We start from the raw sequence: 17,511 nt of genomic DNA, 5'->3' as shown, positions 1-17,511 counted from the left end.
ATAAGAAAGAGCTTTTATTGAAATGGTACTAAATCAGCATATGCTTTGTCATTTGCTATATTCCCCCTAGGAAGTAAGATGAATAATAAATGACCAACCAGATGTAGAACTTACTTAAGTACTTAACATAGAGTTTATATTTGAGGCATTTAGCCATAACCATACTTCAAGCTGTGTTTTTGTCTTGAGACATATTTTTTTCTAACTCCAAGCATACATAGCTCTTCACTGCACCTTTCCTTCCATCCTCTCACTTTCACAGATTTTGGTAGTCAAAAAAATTGTAGCTTAATGATCAGTTATTTTAGAATATTAAAATAGTGAATTATAAGTTATCCCCAGAGGCACCTTAGTATATAAATCATAAATAAGCAATACTTTTTATATTAAAATATAAATTGAAGGTTTTCACAGCTGTTTTATAACATATATTCTATGACAAATATTGTTTTGATTAATTTGCAAATATTAGTTGTGGCAACATAAGAACCTAAAGCATTTTCCCATATAGTCCCTAAATTATAGAATTAAAAACCTGAGATAAGAGAAATAAATTTCTCAAATTGTGGAAATAACACATCACACCAATTCATGGCCAGAAGATGGACATGTGAGTCAAACAAAATCTTTAGCCATAGCTGATCACTACTGCTTTTTTACCTTAAAAGTCTTTTGTATAGGGAAAAATATAACTATTTATGGGTAGTAAAAGGTGTTTTATTTCATATTGCAAATCACTGATCATGTTTCTGTACCTTTAAGAAATACCCATAAGAAATTTCTTACTGTTAAGAAATTTCTCGTAGCAAATAATAGTATTCTGAGATGCTTTTTGTACTTCTCAGAAACTGTTATTTAGTCTATATAGTAAAGAGTTTGTATTATTATATAAAGAACTGTGGATTGCTTTCTAGGGCACAAAAATAGTCATGCAGTTTAAAATTTTGATAAATGATTTACCTGTTCCTTTTTCATTCTTAGTAAAAAGTAGGATGCAAGTGTTTTATATGTAACAACCAATAAAAAATGAATTGTTTGGTAACTGGTCAAAAATATTCTGAGAGACTCATGTGACAACATAGACTTTTGTAATTATATATTATTTCACTAGTATTATATTCAAATAAATTATGTACTTGGATAATGATCCATAAAGTCCATAAAAGTTTGTAACTATAAAAATTTCATAACAAGTGCTTCAGAGAATTTACAGCAGTCTGGTCACTTGCTTTGCACTCAGACAACTCAGGTTCAGTACCAGTATCCTATGTGGATCCCTGAGAACCATAAGGTGTGATCCCTAAATATTCATTCATGAAAAACCACTGACTTCATTTGCTTGGTATTACCAAAAGATTCATAATACATTTTAGCTGTGCTATTTAACTATCTGAAATAACATAATGATGCCAGTTTTATATATTAAACACCAGAAGATTATATAGCTTGGCTCTGGTGAAAAGATCAAATAGTAGAACTCTAGAAAAGAATAAAATCTTAAAAGGATAAAGAAAATATTTGCCACAGTTTTATGTGAAGCAAAAGGATAGCTCAAGGAGAACTGAGTAATTATATTTCACAATATATCTGGATCATTTTCATTATTTAATTAGCATTAAATTGTTATTATCCCTTAAGACTTGCCACCATTAGCTTATTAAAATAGATATTACACTAATCATATGCCATTATTTCCAATTTGGGGCCATCATGATCTACTTTATCATAGTCACATCAATATGCAATTGGAGCACCTTAGTATTTAATCATAAATAAGTGATACTCTTTATATTAAAATATAAATTGAAGGTTTTCACAGCTGTTTTATAACATATTGTATGACAGATATTGTTTTGATCAATTTACAAATATTAGTTGTGGCAACATAAGAAAGAAAATAATAAATAGAGAGATAGTACAGCAGGTAGGGAGGGTATTTGCCTGAATACCACCAGCCCTGTCTCAATCCCTGACTTCCAAATAGAGCCCTGAATCTGCCAGGAGTGACTCCTGACTGCAGAACCAGGAAGAACCTCTGAGCAACACGGGAGTGGTCCTAAAAACTAAAAGAAAGCAAAAAATGTGATCGCCAACAGTAAGATAAGATCAGAAGACATGTCGTCCTTTGATCTGTGCAAAAACCAAGAGCACTAACTACAGAAGACTGACATTGACAACCAAGACTGGGCAGAACTTATCCTGGGACCAATAAGAAAAACCTTACCCTAGACTAGCCTAGGACTTGTGCAAAAATCAAGATCTCTAATTTCAGAGGTCCAACTTTGACAACTGAGACTGAGCAGAACTTCTGGAACCATAATGAAGATTATCCTAGGCTTTGGCCTAAGATTTGAGCAAAAACCAAGACCACTTATTATAGAAGACTGATTACAACAATAATGACGGAACAGAACTTCTAGAACTGTAAAGAAAGACTCTATCCTAGACTTTGTCCTATGACCTGTGCAAATACCAAGATCTCTAGCTACAGAGGCCTGATTTCATCATCCACAACTGAGCAGAAAGTTTCCTGGCACTATAAAAAGTCGTGGGGTGTGGTAATGAACATGTACGGAGCCAGTAGTTGTTCCCATGGCAGAATGCTTCAAGGGTGGAATCCCTTAGGCCAAAGGTATTCCCTTTCTTATTTCCCAATACTTATTGTACCTATACAAAAAAAGGAAGCATAAAACCTTACCACACCAGCACTCCTTCCTTTGTTTTTATTTTCTTTTTATTTTATTTCTTCTTTTTCTCTTTTTTCTTTTCTTTCTTTTTCACTCTTGCGGTTATTGTTTGGTGACTTTTTTTTTTGCTGCTGGGAGTTTTTTTCTTTTTTGGCAGTTACTGTTTTGTTGCTGTTTTTGTTTTTTACTGTTGTTTGTAGGAATTGTTGTTTTCAGGGGTTTTTTTGTGTGTTTTTTTTTTTTTTTTGGTCTTCTTCCAACAGAACCACACAACTTAAATCATCTTGTTCTGCCTCATAAATTGAGGGAGGAAATAAAAATGAATGGTACCAGGACCAAGTAGCAGTATAAACATTGAGTGGAAATAAAAAATGATCAAACTTAAACACCGAACCCAAAGTCAACAAGAACAGAATTGATACCTTATCTACAACAAGCTATACACAAAGGAAAACAGTTATACTTGCACTCTAGGGGGAAAAGGAGGTACCGTATTTTCCAGCATATAAGAAGACTTTTGAAACAAAAGTCAACTGAAAATTGGGGGTCGTCTTATATACCGAGTATATCCCGAAAAATGTTTCAATATGCCGCTAAAGGAAAATTGTCTGAATATTGCCACAAAATGAATTTTCCAACTCGATCCAGCATCAATCACTGCAAGGCTACTTGGACCGCCTCTCTAACTCAGCCAATCCAAGCAGGCTTTTTATGCATGCAAATTAGACAATGTTCTGGACCCGAATCTACACTGTCAAAAGCCTGCTCAGATTGGCCAGAGTCAGAGAGGACGTCTATTACAGTATAAACTTTGAACCTTTGCTTGTGATTGGCTCACTGTGGTACATGAGCACAGGAACACATGCAGCACATGCAGCACAGGAACCTTCTGTCTGATACAACGAATATAAGCCTAAACCTATGTTTTAACTGCAAAATTAGGGGATCGTCTTATATGCCCAGTCGTTTTATACTCCAGAAAATATGGTAGATATGGGACACATGCTGGGAAAAGGGGTGGAGGAAGGACAACCCTGTTGGTGAGAATGGCCCTGATTCACTGCCACTATGTACCTTAAGTATTACTGTGAAAGATTTCTTATCCATTTTTTGTCACAATAAAAATTATTGAAAAAAATTGTGATTGGTCTTTAATCCTGGTCAAATTCTTGTCAAAGCACAAAGTTTACAACTTTGAACACAGAGTGCCTCTACAAAGGTATTTGGAAGTTTAATCCTGAATTGCTTCACTTACTGGTTATTAAAAATTAATCATTACTAAATATAGCCAATGAAAACTCCACTCCCTTTCTGAACTCTACCTAAAATTTAATCTAGTATCTGAATCATTGAAGGATTGTTTGCGTGAAATTTACTATATGCTTATCACTTAGGAAGGCTGTCTATAAAGCATTTTCAGTACTGTATTTATATTGTAAAATAATGTGAACAGTAAAATATATCAATATTAGTTTCTAAATAACATTGTACAAAATTTCTATTGAGTTATTAAACATGATGAGAATAGTTTTTATTTTCTTATGTGTGCCTATTTATACCTACTGGCTGAATTTTAAATATTTTCTATGTTATCTAAAATCATTCTTGAACACATCAGAACTTTAGTATTAGTGCAGAGAAAAATAATAAGAAAGAAGACAGAGAGAAACAAATAAATATTTTAAATGTGCAACATTTGCAAATAGATTTCTGAGGAATAGTTGGTTTTTTTTTTGTTTTTTTGTTTTTTTTTTGTGGTTTTTGGGTCACACCCGGCAGTGCTCAGGGGTTATTCCTGGCTCCACGCTCAGAAATTGCTCCTGGCAGGCTCGGGGGACCATACGGGGCGCCGGGATTCGAACCGATGACCTCCTGCATGAAAGGCAAATGCCTTACCTCCATGCTATCTCTCCGGCCCCGGAATAGTTGGTTTTAATATTTCATTTCTCATTTCTTTGCTATTCAATTCATTAAATTAATTTTTACTTCATGTATTTTTAAGAATATTGTGAGAATTATCAAGGGGTACCTATAAATGGAGACAAATAACAATATTCTGCATTACACTAAAAGTAATAGCCATTATATCTTTTTTTTTTTTTTCCAAATGAACATTCGACTGTCTGGTCTTGATACCATGTGCGGGGGAGGGAGAAGGCAAACAAAAAAAAAAAAAAAAAAGAAAAACTAGGAGTTTGTCTAGGTATTATAAATATTCATTTTGAAGAAGGAAGAAAAAACTGAAGAAAAGTGTAGCAAAATAAAACAAAATAAAAACAAAAAACAATGAGGGAGTAACAAAAAATTACAAAAAAAAAAAAATAAAGAATAAACCAAAAACCAAAATCATCAGCTATGGAAAAAAAGAGGGCAAAAACAGACCAGCAACTTCTTTTATTATTGTTTGTTTTGTTTGCTTTTGTTTTTATTAATAACTTTATTTAAATACCTTGATTACAAATATGATTGGAGTGTGTTTCAGTCATATAAAGAACACCCCCCTTCACCAGTGCAACATTCCCATCAACAATGTTCCAAATCTCCACCTTCCCCCCGCCTGTACTCTAGATAGGCTTTCTATTTCACTTATTCATTCACATTGTTATAATTCTCAATGTAGTTATTTTTCTAACTGCACTCAACACTTTGTTTAGAGCTTCATGTCATGGGCTGGACCATCCAGCCCTCCTCTCTTTTGTCTCTGAGAATTACTGCAAAAATGTCTTTTATTTTTCTTAAAACCTATAGATGAGTGAGACTATTCTGCCTCTCTCTCTCTCCCTCTGGCTTTTTTTTTCACTCAGCATAATAGATTCCATGTATATCCATGTATAGGAAAATTTCATGACTTCATCTCTCCTGACAGCTGCATAATAATCCATTGTATATATTTACCAGTTTCTTTAGCCATTTATCTGTTGAAGGACATCTTGGTTGTTTCCAGAGTCTGGCTATTGTAATAGCACTGCAATGAATATGGGTGTGAGGAAGGGATTTTTGTATTGTATTTTTGTGTTCCTAGGGTATATCCCTAGGAGTGGTATAGCCGAGCTGGATCATATGGGAGCTCAATTTCCAGGTTTTTGGAGAAATCTCCACATCGATTTCCATAAGTTTGGACTAAATGGCATTCCAAATAGCAATGAATAAGAGTTCCTATCTCTCTACATCCCCGCCAGCTCTGCTTGTTCTAATTCTTTGTGATGTGCACCAATCTCTGTGGTGTGAGTTGGTACCTCATGGTTGTTTTGATTTGCATCTCCCTGATGATTAGGGATGTGCAGCATTCTTTCATGTGTCTTTTGGCCATATGTATTTCTTCTTTGACAAAGTGTCTGCTCATTTCTTCTCTCCATTGTTTGATGGGATTAGATGTTTTTTTCTTGTAAAGTTCTGTCAGTGCCTTTTATATTTTGGATATTAGCCCCTTATCTGGTGGGTATTGGGTGAATAGTTTCTTCCACTCAGTGGGTGGCTCTTGTATCCTGGGCACTATTTCTTTTGAGGTTCAGAAGCTTCTCAGCTTAATATATTCCCATCTATCTATCTTTGCTTCCACTTGTTTGAAGAGTGCTGTTTCCTCCGTAAAGATCTTTTTATGTCATGAAGTGTTATACCTATGTGTTTATATATATATATATGTTTTTCTTATGGATTCAGGTCTGATATCAAAGTCTTTAATCCATTTGGATTTTACATTCATACATGATGCTAGCTGAGGGGTCTGAGTTCACTTTTTTTTGCAAGCAGCTAACCAGTTTGCCAACACCACTTGTTAAAGAGGCTTTCCTTGCTCCATTTAGAATTTCTTGCTCCTTTAACAAAAATTAGGTGATTGTATGTCCGGGAAATGTTCTGAGTACTCAAGCCTATTCCACTGATCTGATGGTCTGTGTTTATTCCAATCCAATGTTATTTTGATAACTATTTATTTGTAATACCTTTAAAGTTGGGAAAAGTAATGCCTCCCATATTCCTTTCTTAAGGATTGCTTTAGCTATTCGAGGGTATTTATTGTTCCAAATAAATTTCAGAAGTGTTTGATCCATTTCTTTGAAGAATATCATGGGTATCTTTAAAGGGATCGCATTTAATCTGTAAAAAGCTTTGGGGAGTATTGCCATTTTAATGATATTAATCCTGCCAACTTATGAGCAGGTTTTGTGTTTCCATTTCCGTGTGTCTTCTTTTATTTCTTGGAGCAGGGTTTTATAGTTTTCTTTGTATAGATTCTTCATGTTTTTGGACAAGTTGATTCCAAGATATTTGAGTTTTTGTGACACGAATTTGAATGGGTTTGTTTTCTTAATGTCCATTTCTTCTCTATCATTATTGGTGTATAAAAAGTCCATTGATTTTTGTTTGTTAATTTTGTAGCCTGCCACATTGGTATATAGATCTACTGTTTCTAGAAGCTTTTTGGTAGAGTCTTTTGGATTTTTCTAAGTATAGTATCATATCATCTGCAAACAATGAGAGCTTGACTTCTTCCTTTCCTATCTGGATTCCCTTGATATCTTTTTCTTGCCTAATTGCTATAGCAAATACTTCCATTACTATGTTGAATAGTGTGGTGAGAGAGGACAGTCTTCTCTTGTACCAGAATTTAAAGGGGAGGCTTTTAGTTTTTCTCTATTGAGTATAATATTTCCCATTGGCTTGTGGTAGACGGCCTTAACTATATTGAGGAAGATTCCTTTCATTCCCATCTTGCTGAGAGTTTTTTTTAATAAAGATTGGGAAATGGACCATATCAAATGCTTCTTTGCATTCCTGGGATGAAACCTATTTAATCATAGTGAATGATCTTGATGAGGCATTGGATTGTATTTGCCAGGATTTTGTTGAGGATCTTCGCATCAGTGTTCATCAGGAATATTGGTCTCAAAAATTTTTTGGAGCATGTCTGTCCGGTTTTGGTATTGAGGTGATGTTGGTTTCATAAAAGCTATTTGGAAGTGTTCCTGTTTTTTCAATTTTGTGACAGAGCCTGGCTAGTTTGGTAGTAGCTCCTTTTGATAGGTTTGAAAGAATTCATTAGTGAATCATCTGGACCAGGGCTTTTGTTTTTGAGCAGACAATTGATTACCTGCTGCTGACGTGTTGCTGCATCCTTAAGCAAAACCTTTGTTATGTCCGAGAACCTTTATGGGGAGAAAGCAGACACACAAGGCAGATGGATATGAAATAGGAAATATAATATGATACCACATGCAGTATCTGTGGGGTCAACACCTTTCTGGCAAGAGTGTGACAAATTTAATCTTCAGGCAAGGGAGTATATAAAGGAAAAAAAGAGGCAGTCATAACATGAAAGGAATATGCAATGTACATTGTTTGATTTTAGAACAAATACACATAGCTTTAGGTGGTTTGTAACATTAGAATAGAATAGGTTTCAGTTAGGAGTTGGAAGATAAAAGGAAGGCTAAATTCTTACATATCAAAGAAGTTCCTGGCCCTAGGTTTCATTACTGATGTAAATTAAGGGAGAGCAGGAATCCTGGTTTACTCCTGATAACAATTATTCTTCACCTGAGGGAAATAGTATTCTAGCTAGAGGCTAAGTCCCACTTCCTATGATCTGGTAATAGAAAGAGAATAACACTAAAGAAAGGGGTACAGAATATACCTAGTAAAATAGCCTAATTCTACACTGACCAAACCTGTTTGTAAGCAGGTATTCAAAGTGACAGGGAGAGTCCCAGAGATTAAAATAATTTGTTATTGATGCTCAAAGGCAGAGAGAGAAGACCATTGTCATGAAGATGCTATGTTTTGACTTGGCCTTCAGAAGTAAGAAGCCTGACAGAAAGAGAGGTAGCTAACTGGGCTTTGAGTTGCAAAAATACTAAGCCAGCAGGGAACTTCTAGCAGCTTGCTTTGGTACTGAAATTTCTTTAATGACTGCAGGATAACTAAGGCCGAATTTCTGTAGTATAGCAGAAACGAATTAAAGGGAAAATATTAAGCCACTACCATGTAAGAAGTATGACAGAAATATAGCCAGTGATCCAGACAAGGGGCAATGATTGAGTTCTCCAAACGGGCCTTCTGGCAGATATTTCTTGGGAGGAAAATTAGGCACTACACCAGGAAAGCCAAAAGCCACATCTGGTGTGTGCTTCCTTTTGTGGGTAGTGACAATTACCATTTTAATTTTCTCAATAGTGATGGGGGTACTCAGATATGCTACATCCTAATTATTCAACCATGAAAGGTTATGAGTCCAAGAATTTATCCATTTCTTCCACATTTTTAGTGGCATAGAGTATATCTAAGTATCTCTGATTACCCTTTGAATCTCCCCCTTTTCATTTCTAATATGGGTTATCAAGTTTCTCTCTTTTTCTTCGTGAGTTTTGCCAATGATCTATCAATCTTGTTTAGTTTTTCAAAAAACCAACTTCTACTTCCATTGATCTTTTGGATTGTTTTTTGGGTTTACACTTCATTGATATCTGCTCTAAGCTTTGTTATTTTCTTCTGTCTCCCTATTTTTGGTTTCTTTTGTTGATCATTTTCTAACTTTATAAGCTGTGTTGTTTAAGCTATTCAGGTATACCCCTTCTCCCTTCTTGATGTGTGCTTGAAAAACTATAACTTTTCCTCTGAGTACTGCTTTTGCTGTCTCCCATAGATTCTGATTGTTTGTGTCTTCATTGTCATTTGTTTCTAGGAAAGTTTTGATTTCCTCTTTGATTTTATCTTGGACCCACTAGTTATTCAGGAGTAGGCTGTTTAATTTTCAGGTTTTGAAGTCTTTCATTTGTGTCCCTTTGTAGTTCCTATTTAATTTCAGGCCAAGGCAGCCTGCAAAATTTCTATTCTCTTGATTTTATGGAGGTATGTTTTATGTGCCAGCATATGTTCTATCCTGGAGAATGACCTATGCACATTAAAGATGAATGTGTATTCAGGTTTCTGGGGATGAGTGTTTTATATATATATATATATATATATATATATATATATATATATATATACACACACATATATACATCTGTGTATGTATATATATATACATATATGTATATATACATATATATACATACACACACACATAGGCCTACTAGGCCTCTTTCTTTCATTTCTTTTCAGGGCTAGTTTTTTTTTGTTGTTGTTGTTGAGTTTCAGTCTGGTTCACCTATCAAGTGCTGACAGGGCCGTGTTGAGGTCTCCCACACTTATTTTGTTATTTTTGACATACTCTTTCCAATTTGTCAATAATAATATTAGATATTATGCTGGTTTCTCATTGAAATCATATATGTTTAGTAATGTGATTTCTTTCTGTTGCACATATCCCTTCATTAGTATGAAGTGTCCATCTTTGTCCCTTACAGCTTTTCTGAGTCTAAAGTTTGTGTCATCAGACAGTAATATGGCCACCCCAGCTTTTTCTTTTTTTTTTTTAATTTTGTTTTTTGGGTCACACTCGGCAACTCTCATGGGTTACTCCTGGCTCTATGCTCCAAAATTGGTCCTGGCAGGCACAGGGATACCAGAATTCGAACCACCATCCTTCTGCATGAAAGGCAAATGCCTTACCTCCATTATATTTCTCCAGCCCCCACCCCAGCTTTGTTAGGGTGTTGTTTGCTTCAATGATTTTCCTCAAAACTTTGTTCTGACTATTCAGGTGTGTTTCTTGTAGGCAGCAGAAGGTTGGATCCATCTTGTTGATTCATTTAACCACTCTGTGTCTCTTAATTGGTACATTTAGTCCATTGACTTTGAGGAAGATAATTATCATGGGATTTAATGTCATCTTTTTGTATAAGTTTGGTGTGTCTGTTGGTCTGTCTTGTCTTAAGATAGACCTTTCAGTTTTTCTTTTAAGGCTGGTTTTTGCATCTATAAATTTTCTGAGCTGTTTCTTATCCATGAAGCTATGTATCCTTCCTTTAAACTTGAATGTGAGTTGGGCTGGGTGCAGTATTCTAGGTGAAGCTTCCATTTCATTCAGACTTGTCACAATATCCCACCACTGTCTTCTGGCTTTGAGAGTTTTTGTGACATGTCTGCTGTAAGTCTTAAGAATGCTCCTTTGAATGTAATTTCTCTTTCTGATCTTGCTGCTTTCAGTATTTTATCTCTATCTGTGGGATTCTTCATTGTGACTACGGTGTGTCTTGGGGTGTTTTTCTTCAGATCTCTTTTAGCTGATTCTCTTTGGGCATGCAGGATTTGATTGCATGCAGTCTTTAGCTCTGGGAATTTCTCTGTGATGATGTCTTTGACTGTTGATTCGTCCTGGAGATCTCCATCATGGGCCTCTGGGACTCCAATGATTCTTATGTTGTTTCTGTTGAGTTTATCAAAGACTTCTATTTTCACCTGTTCATATTCATTGAGTACTTTTCCATTGTCTGACCTTTGCCTTCAGGTTCTTTTATAATCTCTTCTGCTGTATGGAGTTGTTCTGCATTTCATCTTCCAGTTCACTGATTCTTTCCTCTGCTGCTGTTACCCTGTTGGAGAGGTTTTCCATTGAGGTTTTTAGTTCTGATACTGTGTTTTTCAGACCTGTTATGTCAGTTTGGAGTTTTCTGATTTCTGTCTTTGTGTTCTGTTCAGCTAGAGCTATGTTTTCTTTCATTTCCATGAAGATCCTCATAATTCTATTCTAAACTCCTTAACAGGAAGATTAATCAGATGGTTTGTAATTTTTGGGTTATAAGAGCCATCATCTTCATTTTCTGTGCATGGTGTTTGCCTGAGAGGTTTTCCCTTGTCACACTTGTAGTGTGATTTTTTCCTATGTGTTATGGTTGGGTTCATTAGTTAAAAAGGGCGTGCAACCACTAAGCAAAGCAGATGCTCTTCTGAAGCTTCTATGAGACAATTTTTGCTGGGCCCTTCCTGGCCCTCTCTGGAGAGCTTCAGAAGATGGAAGAGAAGAGAAACAAGCAAAGCCAACAGGTCTCCTCAGAGTCTCCCATTTGCAAATCTCAGAGCAGGGGCAAACCTCTCCCACATTCACAGACAAAGGAGTCACTTCTCTACTGGGCACTTCTGATAGCCAGTTTTCACTCACTCAGTCTTTCTTGGTCTTTTGACCTGGGTGTCTCTCTAGGAGACAGTTCTTGCTGGGCCCTTCTTGCCCCTCTCAGGAGAGCTTTAGGAGACAGAACAGAAGAGCAATAGCATTTATTTCAATATTTATTTTTATTTTGACTTATTTAAATCATTTTTCATTTTGCCTAAAATAACATTATGTTCTTACATAGTCTTACTCTTGAGTCAGTTCAAAAATTATTTGAAAATCTGATTTTTGTCAAAGAAAGACAGTTATTTTCTTTTTTAATGTCATGATATTAATCACTTCTAGAAGTCTCTGATATTAACATGTGGAGAGTATAATGGAGATATTATAAATCTGTATAAACTTACAGCAACCTATCAGATGTCTTACTCATATGTGCTCCAGAACATTCTCCAGAATCCTTATTGTATTATGTACACACTATTTTAATGTGTTTGTTGGGAGTTTACATTTTTTTCTTTCCTCTTTCTTTTTCAGCATTCCTTTCTGACATGTCATATGTCAGGAAAAACACATGATGTGAGTTTTAATTCTTCAGTAGCAGATGTATGTCCACTGGAGACCTAAGGTTTTGTTTTGTTAAACATTTATGTGACATTCGGCCCCGGGGTGCAGCCGTAGCCCCCAAGGCCGAGGAGGCGCTCAGCTCGCTGGGCCCGAGGAAGGGAGAAAAAGAGCAACAGGAAGCGATTGAACATATCGAGGAAGTACAAAATGAAATAGACAGACTTAATGAACAAGCCAGTGAGGAGATTTTGAAAGTAGAACAGAAATATAACAAACTCCGCCAGCCATTTTTTCAGAAGAGGTCGGAATTGATCGCCAAAATCCCCAATTTTTGGGTAACGACATTTGTCAACCATCCGCAAGTGTCTGCACTGCTTGGGGAGGAGGATGAAGAAGCGCTGCATTATTTGACAAGAGTTGAAGTGACAGAGTTTGAAGATATTAAATCAGGTTACAGAATAGATTTTTATTTTGATGAAAACCCTTATTTCGAAAATAAAGTTCTCTCCAAAGAATTTCATCTGAATGAGAGTGGTGATCCATCTTCAAAGGCCACTGAAATCAAATGGAAATCTGGAAAGGATTTGAGGAAACGCTCAAGTCAAACGCAGAATAAAGCCAGCAGGAAGAGACAGCACGAGGAACCAGAGAGTTTCTTTACCTGGTTCACTGACCACTCTGATGCTGGGGCAGATGAGCTGGGCGAGGTTATCAAGGATGACATTTGGCCAAATCCTTTACAATACTACTTGGTTCCTGACATGGATGATGAAGAAGGGGAAGGAGAAGATGATGATGATGATGATGAAGAGGAAGAAGGATTGGAAGATATTGATGAAGAAGGGGATGAAGATGAAGGTGAAGAAGATGAAGATGATGATGAGGGGGAGGAAGGAGAGGAGGATGAAGGAGAAGACGACTAAAGGAACACAGACGGTTTCCGATCTCTTCTCATTTCCTCCAATCCCTGGGAGCAAGTTGCAGCCTTTTTCTTTTCTTCTCCCTGCCTGGCCCCTCTTGTGCTCAGTCTCCCTGTTTTCGAGGTCTCTTTTCTCCTTTATGCCATGGTTCTCAACTTAATTTGGGGAAACCTTGAACAGAATTGAGTGGGGGAAAAAGATCTCTACCGCTTTCTGTTCCAAATTCGTTTTATCCCTTCTTGTCTCTGCAAAAACTATGGAATCAACACCACCGTGCTCTGTGGGAAAAAAGAAAACCCTCTGCTCCCTTCGCTCTGCTGGAAGCCGGAGGGTGCTAGGCCCCTGTGTAGTAGTGCATAGATTCTAGCTTTTTCCCTCCTTTCTCTGTATATCGGGCTCAGAGATCACACTGTGTCTCTATGTGAATATGGACAGTTAGCATTTACCAACATGTATCTGTCTACTTTCTCTTGTTTAAAAAAAGAAAAAAAAAACTAAAAAAAAAAAAATAAAAGGGGGTTATAGAACGGCAGCAAAAGGGTGGGTTTGAGATGTTTGGGTGGGTTAAGTGGGCATTTTGACAACATGGCTTCTCCTTTGGCATGTTTAATTGTGATGTTTAACGGACATCCTTGCAGTTTAAAACGACACTTTTAAAGATAAAATTCTCTCCTAATGATGACTTGAGCCCTGCCACTCGATGGGAGAATCAGCAGAAACCTGTAGGAACTTATTTGGAATTGACATTCTCTATTGTAATTTTGTTCCTGTTTATTTTTAAATTTTCTTTTGTTTCACTGGAAAGGAAAGATGCTCAGTTTTAAACGTTAAAAAGTGTACAAGTTGCTTTGTTACAATAAAACTAAATGTGTACACACACACAAAAAAAAATTTATGTGACATTCACACCACAAACCTAACTGTCAATAGGTAGCATTGATTTTCCCTCCACCCAGATTTTATGTAATAAATATATTAACAAATGCAGCACCTCTTGGGCACTTGCCCAATGTTGCTTCAATCCCTGGCACAATTTATAGTCACACAACACTGCCATTCTTTAATTCCAGAGCAGAGAATCACAAGTAAGCCCACAGCATTATCTGTTTGGCCCAACCTTCATCTCAAATGCAATTACTCTTTATTGTGCCAAATATTAATATCAATAGAAATAGCATGAATGGTTACTCTTTATTTTTTAACCAAAATAACCACCCAGATATTCTCAGGACATAATCCTGACTCTCTCAGGATCCCCCTGGTGAACCTCAGGGGACTAAATGGGGATCAAACCCCAGCTTGACCATGTGCAAGAGAAGAGCCCTTTCTTTTGTATTATCACTCCAGCCCACTGATTTTAATTCTAAATGTTTGGAACAAAAATTAGTAAAAACAAGAATAAGTGTGGCTGGAGTGGAGGCTCAGTGGTAGGGCATTTGCCTTGCATGCCACTGACATAGAAAGGATCATGGTTTGATCTCCTGGCATTCTATATGGTCCCCCAAGTCAGGAGCAATGTCTGAGTGCATAGCCAGAAGTAACCCCTGAGCATCACTGGGGATGGCCTCCAAAAACAAAAACAAACAACAAACAAAAGAATACCATTTTCAAAATTAGTGATATTATTATTAATGTTATGGAACATATTAAAACTCAGGTCACGTTTTTTCACAAAACAATTTCTATCATCGAAGTTTACTTACAATATATGAATTAAACTAATATATAGGCATGGAGGAAAGTGTCATGAAATTTTTTAAATTCTTATTTGGAAACAATAATGGATTTGGGTTGCATCTGGCGTTATTGAGGGACTACACCTTGCTTGTCCAAGAATTTCCCTTATGGGTGATTGGCAGGGGAGGTGAGTATATTTATGCTAAGGGATCAATTTGGTATCTAATGCACTTTATGCATGTACCTTATCTCCTAAACTATCTCTTGAGCACAAAATTTTAAAATTAAGATCACAAAAATAATACTTGTCAAGCTCTAGTTAAATTGATTTCTGATATTAAGAGTTAAATATATCAAGTTTTCTAAAAATTAATATCAAATAAGGCAAGTAAGTAATTTATTTCTCACAATAAGTTATATTTTCTGAGAATTTACACTACAGGACATTTAGTAATAGAGGATACAATAGTCTTAAATATATATAAAATATATATTATTTATAACATTAAAGAAAATTCATGAACACTATTTAACTGTTCATTTCCTCAAGAATCCTACATAGAAGGTATGTACTAAATCAACAAAGCAAAATAAGACAAAATTAAGACTACTTTTTTGATATATAGTCTTAACAATTATTTATTTAATATTTTAATTGCTTAAACTCAGAAAACATTTTGCATCAGAGAATAAAAATAAGGGGCTGGAGCTATAGCATAGTGGTAGGGTGTTTGGCTTTCACGAAGCTGATCCAGGACAAACTTTAGTTTGATCCACAGCATCAAATATGGTCCCCCAAGCCAGGAGTGATTTCTGATAGCATAGCCAAGAGTAACACTGAGCTGTCAATAGGTGTGGCCCATATATATATATATATATATATATATATATATATATATATATATATATATATATATATATATATATATATATATATATATATATATATATATATATATATATATATATATATATATATATATATATATATAAACCCTCAAGAGAGGGTTTAATAGACTGAGTTCTTGCTTTACATGCAGGAAGTGGATTTGGAACCCAGTATAATCCCCCCAAACAGCACCAGGAGCAATCTCTGACCAAAGAGTATTGACAAATCCTACACACACCCCAAAAAAAGAGCCCTGGCAAGTGTTGAAGATAGCCAGTAAGTGACCAACTCTTCTAAATAATATAGTTCTCCAGAGATGTTACTAAATAGGAATTCACAGGTTTTTAAAGCAGAAGCAAGAAAAGAAATGTCATCATTATGCTTTGAAAATTTTAATCATGTATGTGGTTATAAAACAGATCAAAATTATGTAATCATTGTCAATTTGATGCAAACTTATGCTTAAGAAATGACTGGATCTTTTTTAAAGGTGTTGTGAGAAAATGTCATAAGTGCTAACTTTGAACAATAGACAGGATAGTGTGTTAAATTACAAAAGCATATTGTGTTCTGTTTAACTCATAGAAAGTCTTACCTGTGTGAAGTTTATATCAAACAATGATCTGTTAACTTATAGAACTGAAAGAATGTTTTAATGCTGTAACTTGTCTACTGGTTAGAATGTTAAAGAGCACATATGGAATGCAATCATTTTTGATTAAGTGGAGCTGGTACTGATATGTCTTTCCAGACCTGAATCAGTCAAATCCAATATGCTGCATAAATTCATAGGCTTTTGTTACAGAAATTCACTAAAAAAGACACATGATAATTAGAGGAGAGTTTTTTTTAATTTGCTTTGTTTTGTTTTTGCTTTGGAAGACATTTTTATTAATTCACTGAAATTTCTACAGAGTGATTACAAAATAAATAGCAAAATACAGTAAGACAAAGATTGTAATTAAATCTGTTCATGATAGATATGATAACATATAGGATAAAAGATAGTAAACACCAAAATGATAAATTCAAATATAATCATAAATAAAAGGAAATTAATTGTGAATCAGGGTTCTAATAGTTTTCTTAAGAAATTGTCCTTATGACTCTCAAAAGATTACTTTTAGGAATTTTTGGATATTTTAGCTAGTTCTAAAAGTTGCTTTTTGTATCAACTCTAAACTTCTAACTTTTAAAGGACAAAGAAAGTATACCTATCCATTAGTCTAGATAAAACTATGTCTGCTTGAAAATGACTAACATTTAGCTGTGAGACTCATTTTTCATGATTTTATTTTATGATAAAATAATGTTTACATTTTGAGATGTGATTACTCAATTTATGAAGATACTATTTTATAAAAAAAACAAATCAAGTTTAGGCATAGGCTACAATTTAAAAAAGATAAATTTAAACATTTTAATGTCAGTTACAATAAATTCTCAGTATTTTTCTGTAAAAATAATATTGGATTTTTTTCTTATGTAATTTTAATTATCTTGGTGTCAACTGTTAGTTATGTGATTATCACACATTATTTTTGTTAGAAAAGAAACATAACTATTGCATTCATATTATTACCAAGAAAATAAATCATGATTTAAAAGTAATATTTAAACCCAAGTATTGTATCTATGTAGTCTCTGACAACTGTGACTACAATTAAAATATAACACAAAAATTATTCAAATAAAAAGGAGAAAGAGCTAAAAAATAAAAGGGCTTAAAAATTAATATATTATAGTCTAGTATTTGTGCAAAGGAAAAGAACTAAACTAATC

General features: G+C 35.0%; 1 protein-coding gene across 1 annotated transcript; it reads left to right on the top strand.

Moving 5' to 3' along the window:
• Positions 1 to 12,284: 12,284 nt before the first annotated feature.
• On the top strand, positions 12,285 to 14,054 carry LOC126013667 (protein SET-like). The gene has a single exon (XM_049776886.1). The coding sequence runs from the start codon at positions 12,285 to 12,287 to the stop codon at positions 13,164 to 13,166; it is 882 nt and encodes a 293-aa protein (XP_049632843.1). The 3' UTR covers positions 13,167 to 14,054.
• Positions 14,055 to 17,511: the final 3,457 nt, after the last annotated feature.

Source organism: Suncus etruscus, chromosome 1, assembly GCF_024139225.1.
Source record: "Suncus etruscus isolate mSunEtr1 chromosome 1, mSunEtr1.pri.cur, whole genome shotgun sequence".
Lineage (NCBI taxonomy): Eukaryota > Metazoa > Chordata > Mammalia > Eulipotyphla > Soricidae > Suncus > Suncus etruscus.
Note: the sequence above shows the minus strand (reverse complement) of the source record. Positions and strands in the feature narration are given on the sequence as shown.